This window comes from Poecile atricapillus, chromosome 21, assembly GCF_030490865.1.
Source record: "Poecile atricapillus isolate bPoeAtr1 chromosome 21, bPoeAtr1.hap1, whole genome shotgun sequence".
Classification (NCBI taxonomy): Eukaryota; Metazoa; Chordata; class Aves; order Passeriformes; family Paridae; genus Poecile; species Poecile atricapillus.
In genome coordinates this window covers 10,679,398-10,693,823 of record NC_081269.1, presented here as the reverse complement: position 1 = coordinate 10,693,823, position 14,426 = coordinate 10,679,398, and the positions used below count along the sequence as shown (strand labels likewise).

The 14,426-nt window shown below is 53.6% G+C and overlaps 1 protein-coding gene across 3 annotated transcripts in view; it reads right to left on the bottom strand.

The window, feature by feature from the left end:
• Window positions 1–11,068, bottom strand: part of HIP1 (huntingtin interacting protein 1) — a 33,463-nt gene extending 22,395 nt beyond the window's left edge. For 2 of the 3 annotated variants that reach the window (XM_058854726.1, XM_058854727.1), the window contains exon 1: window positions 10,877–11,068. In XM_058854726.1, coding sequence (XP_058710709.1) covers window positions 10,877–10,993 — 117 coding nt within the window. In that variant the 5' untranslated portion in view covers window positions 10,994–11,068. Of the gene's footprint in view, window positions 1–151; window positions 307–10,876 lie in introns of those variants that run through there. The other variant, XM_058854728.1, reaches the window with a different exon arrangement.
• Window positions 11,069–14,426: the final 3,358 nt, after the last annotated feature.

The window sequence follows — 14,426 nt, the reverse complement described above, 5'->3', positions numbered from 1 at the left end:
CGCTCCCCGCAATGTTCCTCCGGGAACCGTCGGCACCGAGGGTAACGAACTTCCCCAGGAAGGAGCTTCCCTGTATGCAAACCCTGATTCCAGGAATGAGCCCGGGAGAGGCGCGAGGGTCCCCGGGAGGTGACCGTGGGCGCGCACTTACCACCTTGCCCAGCTCCATGGCGGAGGCTCGGGGCGCCGGGCGCGGGCTCAGCGCGGAGCGGCGCCCATGGCGGCGGCCCCGCGGGGCGGCAGCGCTGGAAGGTTCTGCCGAGCAGCGGCGGCGGAGCGGGGCGGGGGGAGCGGGGAGGGGACAGGAACGGGAGCAGGGCCGAGGTGAGGGAGCGCGGGGCGGGCACGGGGCGCGCTCCCGCGAGGGGCGGCACGACCGAGGCGCTCGGCCGGAATAACAAAGGAGCCTCGGGGGCGGGCGCGGGGGGCGGCACGCCCGGGGGCGTCCTGCAGAACCGCCCGCCCTCCCCCGCGCCCGCTTCGGGGCGGGGGGGATGATGGCCGGACGGTGGGCGGGTGGAGAGCTCCGCCCCAGCTCTCCTCTAGAGCTCTGCTCTATCTCCGGCCCCACTGCTAGATCCCCGCTTCATCCCCTGCACGACCTCCATCCGAACCTCTACCCCATTGCCAGATCTGCTGCCCCATCCCTTGTACCACCTGCACGTTCCTGCTCCTTCCCCTGACCCTCTATTCCACTGCTATACCCCTCTCATTCCCTGTTAGACTCCCTACCCCTGTGTCTCGCCCCTGGTCCACTCCCTGTCAGCCCCCCCGCACCATCCCTGCCCCACCTCCTGCCCCATCTCTGTGCCTGGGGTCTGTCTGGGACCTGCCCAGGGTTCTTTTGTTCCAGAGCCCACTCAGTTGCTGGCATCTTGGTTCCAGCAACAAAAGCAATTAAACCAGCGTGGTAACAAGCCTGTGGCCTGAGCCTGTCCCACGGGCAGGCAGGCACGGCTCGCTGACCACCATGACCACCCTGCCAAGGGACAAGAAAGCATCCAGGCAGGAGGATTTTGGTTTTTCCCAGGTCCTCCTTGTGCTCAAGGAACATTTTAACATTTTCTGATGGGAGGCACAAAAGAAACCAAAACAATTCTTCTATCACTCAATGAATCTCCTAAAAGCAACCTAACCTCAAAGCACTGCCCAGGTCCTTGGCTTGCCAGCCAAAGAGGAGATGCTTCAGAGCCCGAAGAACAAAGTGCTGCTGCAGGGCCAGCCCAGCCAACACAGTAATCCCTCAGGATTATGGCAGTCTAGTCACGGCTCAGCCACTTACTCTGGGATGGTGACTTGGCCTCTTAATGAGACAAAGAGGATCCCACATCCCTGAGGGGACAGACTGCTGCCACCCCTGCACTCTCTCAACACCCAGTGCTGCTACCATCCAGTTCATCCCAGCCTTGGGGGAATTTTTACAGCCAAGTCCAGGTTGTGTTTTTCTCAGGTGGTTGTTAAAGCCCCTGTGAGATCCCTGGGATGGACAGACAGATGGACAGAGCAGTGCTTGGCAGCACTCTTGTCTTGGAGCACACAGCTCACCAGGTTTTTTGCTGGACTGAATGTGTTCTGCTAGACTAGATGGTTTCAAGCAGCAGCCAAATTCCTTCAGGAGCAGAGTCTGGATACTGCTGGGAGCCTGGGAATGAGCACAGATCAATCAGGGCACAATGATCACTCTGCACTCAGGGCAGGCACCTGCCCCTGTTGAGGGTACCTGCTCCTGTCACAGGTGCCATCATGGGGCCAGGTTTTGTGCCCTCCCCAGAGTGAAGCCCCTCAGGGAGCGACCCTCAGCCATGTTCTTGACATGAAAAGTGAGAGCTTGGATCCTCAGTGTGCAGCCCACCCCCAGCCTAGTGTTTCCCCCAGCTTAAATTAATTCCCCCTTAGCTGGGTTTAGCATTGCTCTGAACGCTGTGCCATGACTGCTGCTGCCTGCTGCCCCAGGATATCCCAGGGGCACAGTCCAGAATTTCCAGGGCACTATTTCCACAGTCACCAGGAAGCCAAGCCACAGCTTCCAGAGGCCACAGTGCTGCAATTAGCACTTGGTCATCAAGTATTAATGGCTCATTTGCATGAAGAGACCTTAAGACAGGTATGCAAAGAGCACAGCCAAAGCCAAAGAGGATCTGGATGAAACCCAGTCCGTCCCACATGCACAAGATGGATGCGACTTTCTCTACAATGCCACCTGCATAGAAAATAGCCTCTAAAATAATAAGCAGGATACATCCACTTTTTCTGTTACTGGTGACATGCTGTAATAACACTGCACCCATGTGCAGCCATGCCAGACTGCCCAACCCCCAGTCACAGGCTTTGTGCTCCCAGCATCCCTATGCAATCCCCCAAATTAAAATCAGCTCATCATAATTAAACTTATTTTTCCAAATCATGTTTTCAAACCAGCTCCCCCCTGAACAAAGCACTCAGCTCAGGGGGAAGGTATCCAGGGTCTTCTGCAGAGCTGGGACATCCAAGTATTTGAGGCCACAGCTGCAGTGTGGTTCCTCATGGCTGAGCTGCTCCAACTGGCAAAGCCCAGAGTTTGAACACCACCAGGAAGCACTTGGGGCAAAGGCAGAGAGCTCCAAATCCACCTGGCTTCAGAGCATGGATGAAGCTTCAGCCATGCGGCAAGAATCAGAGCCAAGACAGCTCGAGCAGAAAATACGGAAATTAACTTAAAAGCAATTTTGGGAGGGTCCTCAGAGCAAAGGGAAACTCCAGTTCCAGAGAGACCAGGAAAGCTGGAAGCACTGAGCAGAATGCCAGCACCCATCCAATCCAGGGCTCAAGAAAGGCTGGTGCAGCCTATGGGGACAAATCCTACCACTTCAGGGATCCACTGATGTGGAAGGGAAATTTCATGCTCTTCCCAGGGGAGTTCCTTGCTGTAGTTCACTGCATCACTGTGAGGACACAAGGGTGAAGAGGCATTCCTGGTTCCAGGATGCCCTTGGGTTATTCCCAGGGGCTCCCATGAAGAACGGGGGATACACAGAGTATCCCAGTCAGATGTGTAAACCCACATGCTTCATCCCAGGCACTTCCTACTGGGGTAGGAAGGAGCCTTTCTCACAGGGAATAGGGAAGGCAAAGTGAGGGCTCCTTTCCAAGAGAACCAGGGGGGGAAATAGCTCCTTGCTTGCCCCTGTCTCCTGAGGGCCTTCATTCATCATCCTATGGTCTCATCTGGAGAGGTGCAGATCCCTCTTCTCCCCCTGGCTGTACTGAATCTTCTTGGATGCTTCACTCCAAGTCCTTTTTTGTCCACCCTCCACCCTCCTGTGGCTCCGTGACTCTCCTGCCAGCTTCCAGGATGGTATGTGTGGTCTGGATCACGATGTATGAAAAAAGAAGAGACGTTCAGCATCCTCCCCCACCTGCCAGAGGCTCTGCAAGCAGCTTTTAAACTCTATTTCAGCAATCGCCTCCCATTAAAATGATGGGAATTAGGGTAAAATGTCTCAGCAAGTGTGGCCTTTTGTCACTGCAGCCTGGAGAAGCTCCTTGGAAACTTACTGCTTTTACATCTGATTTCTGTTGGAGCAAATCTCTGCCTGAGCTGATGCTCAGGAGGAGAGTGGGAAGCCCGGGCCAAACTGCTCCAGGGAGCATTTACATGCCTTTCAAAGGTCTCCTTCCCTCTTTTTTCCTCTCCTTATGCTCATTTTACCAGGTCTAAAAATACTCCACTAAAAACCCTCTTCCCCTGCAGCCACCTCCTTCCTGGATGACTAATAATATCTGTTGCTCCTTCTTGATCTCTCTGTATTTCCCAAGTCTTCCCCAAGGGAAGGAACAAAATCAGGGCTGTGCTCTCAACCAACTCCTTGGATTCAGATTCCTAAATGCACTTTCCTCAGAGAACAGTATTTTTTCCCAGCTTCTCCAGTGTACCAGCAGTTTAAACCCACCTCCCCAGCTCACAATTAACTAATCCTGTTCCACAGCTTACACCTGCCTAATGCTGCTGAAGCATTGTTCTGATATGGGAGCTCCAGGATCCTGGGATTTTCAGAGCTCTAGGGAGAATAGCAGGTTCACTGGGAAAACCACCAACCACTTAGAAAACAATTTATTGTCTGTTTTTTCAGGTTTCAGTTCTTTCCAGCAGCTTTCCAGCCCTGGGGGACTCCCTTGGGGGATGTGCTGAAGAGGCTGGGATAGGCTGGGTTCGGTGTCTAGTCCTTGGAGCTGGATGACCAAGCACTGGCTGTGTGAGGAGCTTGCATTTTAGGAGCAGAGGGTGAATGCTGGGCACTGGGAGTGTTTGGGATAATGGGACTTAGAGGAAAAACCCACCTTGCTGTCACCACATTGATGGCAATGGCTTTTTTCCCCACTGAGTGGGATATTAGAATGCTGTAACAGGGATCGGCTTTCCTGCACTGCTCCATGTCTTTCCAAAACAGAGCCAAGACCTGCACCAGGCACCTTCCCCACTGCCAGCACCACATCATGGATTAGTCAGGATACAGGGATGGAACAGCACTGGCAGGAGCTGGAGGTACAGTGAGTTTCTCTGGACTCAGACACTGCAGTACAGCCAAAACCCTCAGGGCTGATCCCAATCCACTGTGATTTTCCAGAGATCCATCGATGATCAGCCTTTGGAAAACCCTCATGCTGACACTGGTGATGTAAAAATTGTCCACAAATGGTCAAAGTCCTTGTGAACCAGCTACTTCCAGCCTCGGCCCTGCACTGCATGGAGGCAGATTTAAAGGGTGTTTGGTTGCTCCAACACTTCTGGAAATCCCCTTGGCTGGCTAATGACCAAATACCTTCGCAAATCTTGATTTAGGAAAAATATCCTCTTGGGAGCAGTGCTTAAAAAGCTCAAGGCCATTTTCAAATCCTTGTAATGCCGCAGATAACTGGAATGTGAAAATGAGAGGAAAAAGCAGATCAGGATGAAGTAGGCACGGGGCCAGGGCTGGCGGCTGCCCCCAGGGCTGTGCCAGCATGGAGCAGGCAGGAGTGGGCAGCCCAGGGGTTATTTCAGCACCAAGCTCCCCCAGCTGCTCACCACAAGTGGACCAGCATGGAAAGCAGGGAGGAGAGCAGCCCTTCCACATCACCCCAGGCAGGAGATCCATGAAGGGCTCCCAGGGCAGACCACGTCATTCCCCATGGACAGAGGGGTGCAGGTGAAGCCACTGCTAGCACAGTGTGTGGGCAGGGAGCCAAGCTCCATTATCCCTCCTGCCTTTACAGGAAGCCACTTGGTTGAGTTGTCAATATAGAGATTTTCTTAAAAAAAAAAAAAAGAAAAAAAAAGCCAGGTTCATGGCGCCATTATCGATCATTTGGTATTTTTAGCTCCTTGTTCAATCCATCCCTGTTGGCAATACAGCAATCCCACAGCCCCATGGAATACCCCAGAGGGCAGGATTAGATGGGATATTGGGAAGAAATTCTTCCCTGTGAGTGTGGTGAGGCTGGGTAGAGCTTGGAGAAGCAACCTGGTCTAGTGGAAGGTGTCCCTGCCCATGGCAAGGGGTAGAGTGAGATGGTCTTTAAAGTTCCTTTCAACCCAAACCATTCCAGGATTCTCTGCTGTGTGAGTTCAAGCTTTCCATATGCTCTTTTAACAGTCGCTGCTTCAGCATCCAATACCCCTCCAGTGCTTTGTGGCTGCTTCTGCCACAGGCAATACTCCTGCAAAAGCTCCATAACTTTGCCTGGCTGAGACCACCTGCACTCTGCATGCTCCTTAGGTGTGAGAAGGGCCTGGGGAGACAGCAGGGCTGGAGCAGGGATCTCTGCTGTGACCAGGGTGGAGCCCGAGCTGGAAAAAAATCCAGCACATAAAGGAAACTGTGTTTCATGTGTTTTTGCTGCTTGTCTGAGATGATTGAGGAGGGAATAGAAGGCAAGATTCCATGCAAAAGGCTGCAAAATCCCTTCCTGAGATATAAATATTTGGTTTTCCTCATTTCCTTGTGTGGAAATAAACACCACTGGCTGGAGCGCTGCCAGCATAGCCTTGGGTTCACCCAGCCCAAGGAGAAGGGTTGCATTGTCGTGCTCTGGCCAGCCCCAGCACTGAGGCTGGAGGGGCCCTAAGAGCATGAAACCCAGCTGTGGGTGTGGAAAACATGCCTGTGCCTACTGGAAGCATTACGAAATGTATGGGAGGCCCCACCACATCTTCATGGGTCTCCTCTGGACTCGCTCCAACAGCTCCACTTTAATTCTTGGAACTGTCCAAAGCCAGGCTGGACAGGGCTTGGAGCAACCTGGTCTAGTGGAAGGTGTCCCTGCCTGTGGCAGGAAGTGGAAAAAGCTAAGCTTTACAGCTGCCTTCCAACCCAACTCTCTTGGTGAGTCCATAGCAAACTATTCAGTGTCTGTGTATGCCTTTGAGAAGATAATTCACCTTTCTGCTGTGGACTGGGATAATTTACCTTGCCCTGTGATTAGCCTGGAACAGCACACAATGTATAATTAGTCCAGCCATGGGCTGGACTCACACATCCGGGCTAAAACACTGGCTGTGCTGCGTGTTTCTGCTGTCATCCAGGGAACAGGCTGTCCCCAGGAAGTTTTCTCCTTTGGTGACTGTGCAAAATAAATCAGCCAAGCTGGTAGCAGGGAGGAGGGCTAGGATCCAGCCCTCCCTCCAGCCCTCATGCTGCTGGTATGACCCCCAGCTGCTGACCCTCTGTCCCAGGTTCTGAGGGTACAGAACCAGCAGTGGGTGATGGGATGAGGATGGGCACAGAATCCAGGTGCTGGGGCTTGTTCTGCAGTGCTGTGTCCGACAGTGCTGGAGCAGGTGATGGGATGAGGATGGGCACAGAATGCAGGTGCTGGGGCTCACTCTGCAGTGTCATGTGCCAGACAGTGCTGGAGCAGGTGATGTTTATCCTGGCTGCATGTCACGTACATGGGGTGATGCAACGGGCTGCAATGGGCACCTTCTCCCCATCCTTGGATTCTCAGTCTTTCAGCTTAAATTGTCCCTCCTGCAGCTCCAGACCCTGCCCAGAGGTTTTTTTTTTCTGGAAGAGCAAAGCTGGGATGAGTCACCCCCTCCTCATGACAGGTGCCCACATCCCATATACCCTTTCCCACTGTTTTTGCTGGACTTGGGTCACAGCAGAGGGGACCACACTCAGTCCAGAGAGCTCTGATGGAGAATTTAGTAAAAACCCTGCCTTCCTGGCTGTATCTCAGCTCTGCAGATAGATGGAGTTAAACTAGACAAACTTAAGAGGGCAAGAACCCCCCTGCACCCCTCAGCACAGGACATCCTCGGTGGGGAAGTACACACTGAGTGAGAAGGAAAGGGGTTTTTGGGGCAGCAACATCCCTCAGCATCCCTGTCTTCCCACCCAGCCTCTGGTGCAATTCAGGGCAAGGCTCCCCCTTGTCACTTGGTGGTCCAAAACCATCATGTTTTCCCAGCTACAGAAGCTCCTGAACCTGGTGGCAGTACTTTCAGCACCCAATCTATTCATCCTCCTGAGGCTTAGCTGCTTCTGAAGTCCATCCCCTCCATTAAAAAAAACTCAGATATTTCTGCATCTAAAATAGATATTTCTATATCTAGAAAAAAACTCCTAAACCCCTCCATCCCTGCATGCACTAATGAGAAAAGCAGCCCCATATCTGGTACAAGACAAACTATTTTCTTTCCCTAGGGATGGAAATAAGTTTCTAAGAGGGACTCTCTGAAAAGAGATGAGATGACTCATTTCTTCACTGCTGAAGCTGAATTCAATCCCCAGCACCTCTAGTTCCCAGTAAAAGCCAGAACACTGAAAGCATGGGGGTTCACAAAGCACAAAACCCAGGAAGTCCTTTTCCTAGAGATGAAAGGGCCATGAATTAATCCCCTGTATCACCTACTCCCCCAGGATGGGCTCAGCTGTCATCAGCCCTTGCTCCCCACAGCCAAGAGCTATTTTTTCCTGTTCTTGCTAGTGTCAATATGTTTCTTTAAATATCTCTTTGGAGAGGCTGTATATATATAGCCCCACTCTGGTGCTTTGAAAGGAGCCTCATTTCCTGTGTAAGAACTAAAGTTCTTGGCAAAGCTGCTGGTGGCTGCAGCATCTGAACTACAAAATTTTTTTTTCAGTAGTAAATGGTATTTCCTTTACGACTGCAAGTAGGACCGAGCTGGGTCTGGTCTGAAACCAGCTGGGTTGCTGTGTCTGGGAGATACAGGACCATATTCCCAATTATAAAAATGATGGGAGGAAAGGATTCATTGCGTTAATGGGGTTGTGATGGTGGCCCAGAGGTGACACAGCCCATTACAGGGACAGGATGGGCACAAAGCTGCTTTTAACCTGCATTTGGCTGTGAAAAAGTTGGGTTCACATGTCAAACAGATTTATTAACTGACAGTGAGGAAAAAAATCCCAAACATTTCATTTGCACCTGATACTTTTTCTCTTACTTTTGCACCATCTCTCTGTACCTGGTTTTGGAGAAGACTCCTCCAGCAGCAAGGCAGGACGCAAAACAGCCTTGCAGCCCTCGTGGGATGGCTCATGGATACTAGGGACATTAAAACCTTCCTGAGGAGATATGGCATCAGCTGCATTCAGAGTTCTGCATGACATGAAAATGCCACACCTTCCCACTGGGAAACCCTTCCCAGGAGGGTCTGACATCCCCAGCACTACCCTGGGGACTCTGATGGCAGGAGTGGAGATGCAGTCAGATCAGCAATCACCTTCTGCTGCAAATATGTCTTTGCAGGGTAATTACTGAGTCATAAACTGCTTTTATTGCTGCACACAGTCCTAAGGACCCAGTGTGTAAATGTGCCAGAGATAGCTTTCCACCACTAGAATATCCCACCACCATAAGATCATCCCACCACCATGGAACCATTCCATCACCAGTTTACCACCACCACGGAAACATTCCACCACCACAGGAGCATCCCACCACTAGACCTCCCCACTACTAGGGTGTCCCACCACCACCACAGCTTCATAGGGTGCTCTTGTTCTTCCAAACTGAGCTCCGGCCATAGAAATTGGGTACTGCCAACCCAAGCAGGTGTTCCTCAGGCTCCCTAAAGGCCCATTTGGACGTACTTTCTGCCTGTTTGGGCTCTTAGCCCAAAACAGGGTTTGTGATGCATTTGTTGCTGCCCTGAGACAGGCAGGCTTGGAGGGGAGGCGAAGGAGTCTGTACATGCCGAAACACAGGGAAATGTTTCAATTTAAAGCCGTTTAACAGATGAAACTTTTCTTAAAAGAAGTCATTTTCAAAAAGAAAAAACCCCAAACCCACAAAGTTTCTCTAAAAAAAAACCAACCGCAGAAAGAAGAAGTTGGACAAAAGCTGTGTGATCAAGACTTAAGGGGTGCCTGGCAAGTTCTCTAAACTGGAGAGAGAGAATTATTCAAAAATGAAAAATACAGAATGGAGAAAAAAAATGAGTGAGAAAGGGAATTGAATGGAGCTGAAGCACAGAAGAAGGAAAAGTCAGACAGGGCCATGCTGTGCCATTAGTCTGGAAATCAGGTAAGGAAGATGAAATCCAGCTCATAGTGATGTGGGGAGTGGGTGCTGCTCCACTGCCCTCTCCACTCAGCCCTCCGCAGGAAACCATGAGTCCTGTGAGAACTCCAGGCCCATGGGACTGTTGCTGACACAAGGGGTCAGAAGGTTCCACTCCTACCTTTAGCAGTATGAGTAAATAATTGATGTCTGAGGTAACCTGAGCGGGAAGGTGAGTAGAGCCGTGCACACGATCCTGAATCCAACTTCACACCCTGGTGGGTTTTCTTCCTGCAAAACTCCCTCAGACCTGATTCTTGGTGTTTATTTCCATCCCTAAGTCATCTCCTGTGTGTTGTTTCCACTCTGGGCTCATTCAAGTCTGCTCCCACTGGTCCCATTTTTACCATTGCTTCAGCCACAGTTTCCCTTCCTCTCCTGCAGTAGGTCTGGACAGCTCTGCTTTACTGGTACTTTCCATCCCTGGACATGGAGCAGGGCCAAGCTGTCCCCAGCTCCCTCTACTGCCATCCTGCCCTCTTCACCCTCCCCATGCCTTGTCCAGGCATACTCCCAGCTGCTCCAAGCACATCCTTTCCCCAAATCACCAGCTTTTTTTCCACCAAAGCACCCCTGCTGCCCCTCCAGCTTGGCTGCCACCTTTCCTCTGTGCTGGACATTAATCCATCACCTAAAACCTGAGTGAAGTGCCCCATCCAGATACTCTGGATGCTGCTGAGATGCAAATTCTGTCTACTTTTCAACATATCGGTGCTTCTTCCCGGGAGCCACCCGCAGGGACAGACCCTGGACAGGGTGCCACTGTTCTGGGCATGATGCCTGGCTGTGTTTGGGCTTGAAGACCTGGCAGTTTAGAGGCCAGGCTGAGCAGCCACTTCTGGGCAGCGGCATCCCGGGTACCACTGCCGTCTGACGTCCCCGGGCGTTCCTCCAGGGCTGGCTTCAGCTCCAGCCAGGGGCCCCGGGAGTCCCCATCCCTGTCCCCCGTGGTGACCCACTGCCCGCCGGGGTGAGTGGGGCGAGCCCCGTCAGTGTCCGCACACCTGGGGCAGCCCCGCCCCTGCCGCCATCCCCGTTCGCCCGGAGCGGCCGTGCCCACCGTGCCGAGCTCCGCCCCTTGTGCCAAAACCTACCTGCGGGACAACCCGAGCTGTCCCCGCCCCGGCTCACCTGGGATCACCCCGCCCTCTCAAACAACCTTCGCGCGCTCTGGATAATCCCGCTCGCTCGGCACAGCCGCGATGCTGCACCACTCCAGGTACCTGTCGGGCGGTTCCCATCGGAGCACGCCCCAGCCTGGGCCCATCTCAGCCGCCACCTACCCTTCCTTGCCGTTCGCATACCCCGCCCCGTCCTGTCCCGCCCGCACCTGGGCGCGCTCGAAGCTCTCCCGCTCCGCCTCCAGGCCGCCGCCGCCCGCCCGCCGGCTCAGCACCTTGGGCAGCGGATTGGACACCTGCTTCATAGTGCTGCTCACGCGCTCCATGGCCGCCCCGGGCCCGCCGCCGCCCCGGGCCCGCCGCCGCGCGCGTCCCGCGCCATTGGCCCGCCCACCTGCCACTCACGGCGGGGCACGCCCCTCGGGCACCACCCTTCCACCCGAAGCTCCGCCCACCTGCCCGGCTTCTCGCTCTCATTGGCTCCCGGCACAGCCCCGGGAGGAGCGGCCGGGAGGCCCAGCCCCTGCCTAGCATCCACCAAGATCATTGGTTCGTCTGGACGTCAGTCAAGGGTAGCTCCCGCCCCCGAGAGTCCTCGGCCCCTGCCCCGCCTTCAAGGACCGCTCCCTTGGCACCGCCCACCCGAGCGCCGTTTCCTGCTGTAATTGGCCCGCGCCCCTCCCGCTCGCGCTCGGGTGTCCCGCCCCGCCCGTCCCCGCTGTGGGGCGTGGCGTCCCCTGGCGGCGGCGCGGCTGCCGGTGATGCCGGGCCCGCGCGGGGATCGGGCCGTGCTCGGGCCTCTCCGACCAGGGCTCGGCCGTGCTCGGGCCTCTCCGACCAGGGCTCGGCCGTGCTCGGGCCTCTCCGACCAGGGCTCGGCCGTGCTCGGGGCGCCGCCGCGGGTCCGCCGGGCCCGAGGAGCCGCTGTCGAACGGCTCCGAGCCGCGGCTGAGCCGTCCGGCTCCGCAGGGGTCCTTACAGATCATCCGTGCGGCCTGCGAGGCTGCGGCCCCTCACCCGAGCCCAGAGTGCGACCACGGAGGTGCCACGGCACCATTGCCCCCTCCCTGCTGCCCGTCTCAGGCGCAGCCCGGCCCCCTTGGCAGGCGGTGCTTGGCGCACCGGGGCGTTCAGGGCTCCCCAGCCCTCCAGGGCACGGGCGGGGAGGCGGCTCCGCCGTCGGTCAGCGCGAGCAGGGCCCCGGTAGCCTGCGGAAAGGTTGTGTGGGGCATTTCCTCGGTGGGATCCAGGCCGTGGGAGAGGATGCTGGCAGAGTACAGAAAGAAGGCTGTAGCATTGGCAGAGGGGCAAAATGTGGTTACAGGTGCCTGAAAAAGGAGATAGGAGATGTGAGAGAAGGATTTTGCTTCCCCTGAGCAGCTGGACTGCTTTAGCATAACCTGATCTGAGCCTGTGTCTCTGGTCCCATCACTCTGATCAGAGGTTTGTGTAGGGTTAGGCTGGATATCGGGAAGGAATTCTTGACGGTAGGGGTGGTTGAACCCATGGCACAGGTTGCCCAGAGAAGCTGTGGCTGCTCCATCCCTGGAAGTTATCCAGGCCACATTGCACGGGGCTTGGAGCAGCCTGGTCTAATGGAAGGTGTCTCTGCCCATGGCAGGGGGTGGAACAGGATTATTGGAAATGATACAACTTCTAAAATTTTAAACTAACTTTAGTCAGGGGTTTTGTTCATCTTTGCCCAGAGGGAAGGGAATGGAAGTTTCTTTTCAAGAGACTGTTTCTTGAGCAAGGTATGATGAGCATAACTTCTCAATGGATTGGGAGCTGCCGGAGGATGCACAAGAGATAAGTGACCATTAACAAACATCAACACCTGAACATTCTTCCTGGTGTGTCAGAGACACCTGGTCTAGGAAAAGATCATAAGAGAAGAATGAGAACCTGATTAGCATCGAAAGTGAAGGGATCAATAGCCAACAGTGAACCAAATAGTAAGAACTGTGTGACTTGGGACCAATAAACATTGAACCAATGAATTTCTCTGTGTTTTGGCTGTATAAGTATGTGAAAAAGCTAGAAAAGAGACATGTGTGATGGAGTGATTTTTTTTGCCCAACCCAGGCAGTGTGTGGATGAAATGACTTCTGTTGCACATTCTGGCCAGAATAAAGTAATGCTTGAGTTCTCTAACACTAAAAATTGTTGGAGAGGTTTTGTTTTTCCTGCTGTTTCAGTGACGGGATGAGCTTTAAGGTTTCTTCCAACCCAAACCATTCCGGGATTCTCTCAACCTGGTGAATTGCTGACTCCTGTAATTTTGACCAGGAATACCATCCCATTCCAGAGGCAAATTTCTCACTTGTAACATTTCTGCAATATTGGGATAAATTACTCTTTTTGTGAAGGAACTGAAACCTGAATGCCCAGATACGGCAATTGGGCCATGCTGGGGTCATGCCAGCTGTGTTCCTGCACCCTAAAAAGCAGATCATAACAGATCAGTGACTTTGCTCCAGGTGAGGAGGAACTGTGCAAAACACTGCTGGGGTGATGGGGCAATCTGGGAGCAGCTGTTTAGGATGTGGGCTGTCAGGAGCTCTTGTATAAGCAATTCTCCCAGCATAACTCTCTTTTGTGGCCTTTCAACTGAAATAATTGCCACACCAGGACCCTCCTGGAGCTGCCCAGCAGGGTGTGTGACAGGCTGTTTGCATCATGGGCCTTCCCAGTCCCTGTGCATTAGATACCAAATCCCAGCTGATAGGAAATGCACAGAGCAGCAAGGCCATTCCTCTCACTATGGCTTGTCTCAACTGCCTGTGTGCATTCTCCTTAATGTACTTTCTGGAAACCTGCCTCCTTCCTTGGAGCTGCTCCCAAGGGAGGTTTAATGGGTTTGATTCAGACACTATTACAGTGAGGTGATTAATAGTTGAAGAAATTACATCGTTGCTGAATAGAGATGGAGGAAAGGAAGATCAAAGGAGGGCACTAGACACAGGACAGTGGTATCCTTGTGATCTGGACCTCTCCAACCTTCCACCTCACTCAGAACATCCTGCTCCTGGAGCCCATGGCAAGGGACCACTAGGCTGAGGCCTGGTGTAGCTCCTCCCTACTACTGAAGAGCAGAGTCACATCCTTTTCTTCCCTAGCCAATACTCTGCTCTCTCCAAGCATCACTTCTGCAAGGGCCTGCTCTCATGGACACCTCTGAGACATATTCCATTTTCTTATTGCCTGGGAATTTGGCAGGGTATCCAACTCAGTGTTTAGCTCTTTTATTGAAGGTTGTGCAAAGGCAGTCTTAATTTATTTGACATTTTCAGTGAAACTTTTCATTCTCCTTTGTACTGAATATGTTGAAGTTATTTTTGTATAATAAAAAGGAGCAAAACTTGCAACTTCTCCCAGCAGTTCTTGGGATGCTCCACAGAGACTGAGGTGCTTAGCAGTGGCTGGAAAGGGGTCAGGGCTGACACTCGAGGGTCTGTGGGTGATGGGCTGACACCTGGCTGTCCCCCAGCCCCTCTGTGCATGCATGGGAGAGCACTTATCCTGCCTGTCCCTCCTGCCCCCGGCACATTCCCAGGCTCCTGGCTCTCTGCAGTGGGTGGATGTCACGGGGGATGTTTTGGCACAATTGTTGGTGTGGCGAGGGGTCCCTGACCTTGGCCAGCATCTTTGAGCAGCAGGCAGATGCCAAAGGGGTTCCACGGGCTGCTGACCTCAGCCGACACCAGATCCGACCGCACCTCCACCACCGTCCAGGGACTGTCCCTGGCCACGGGTTAT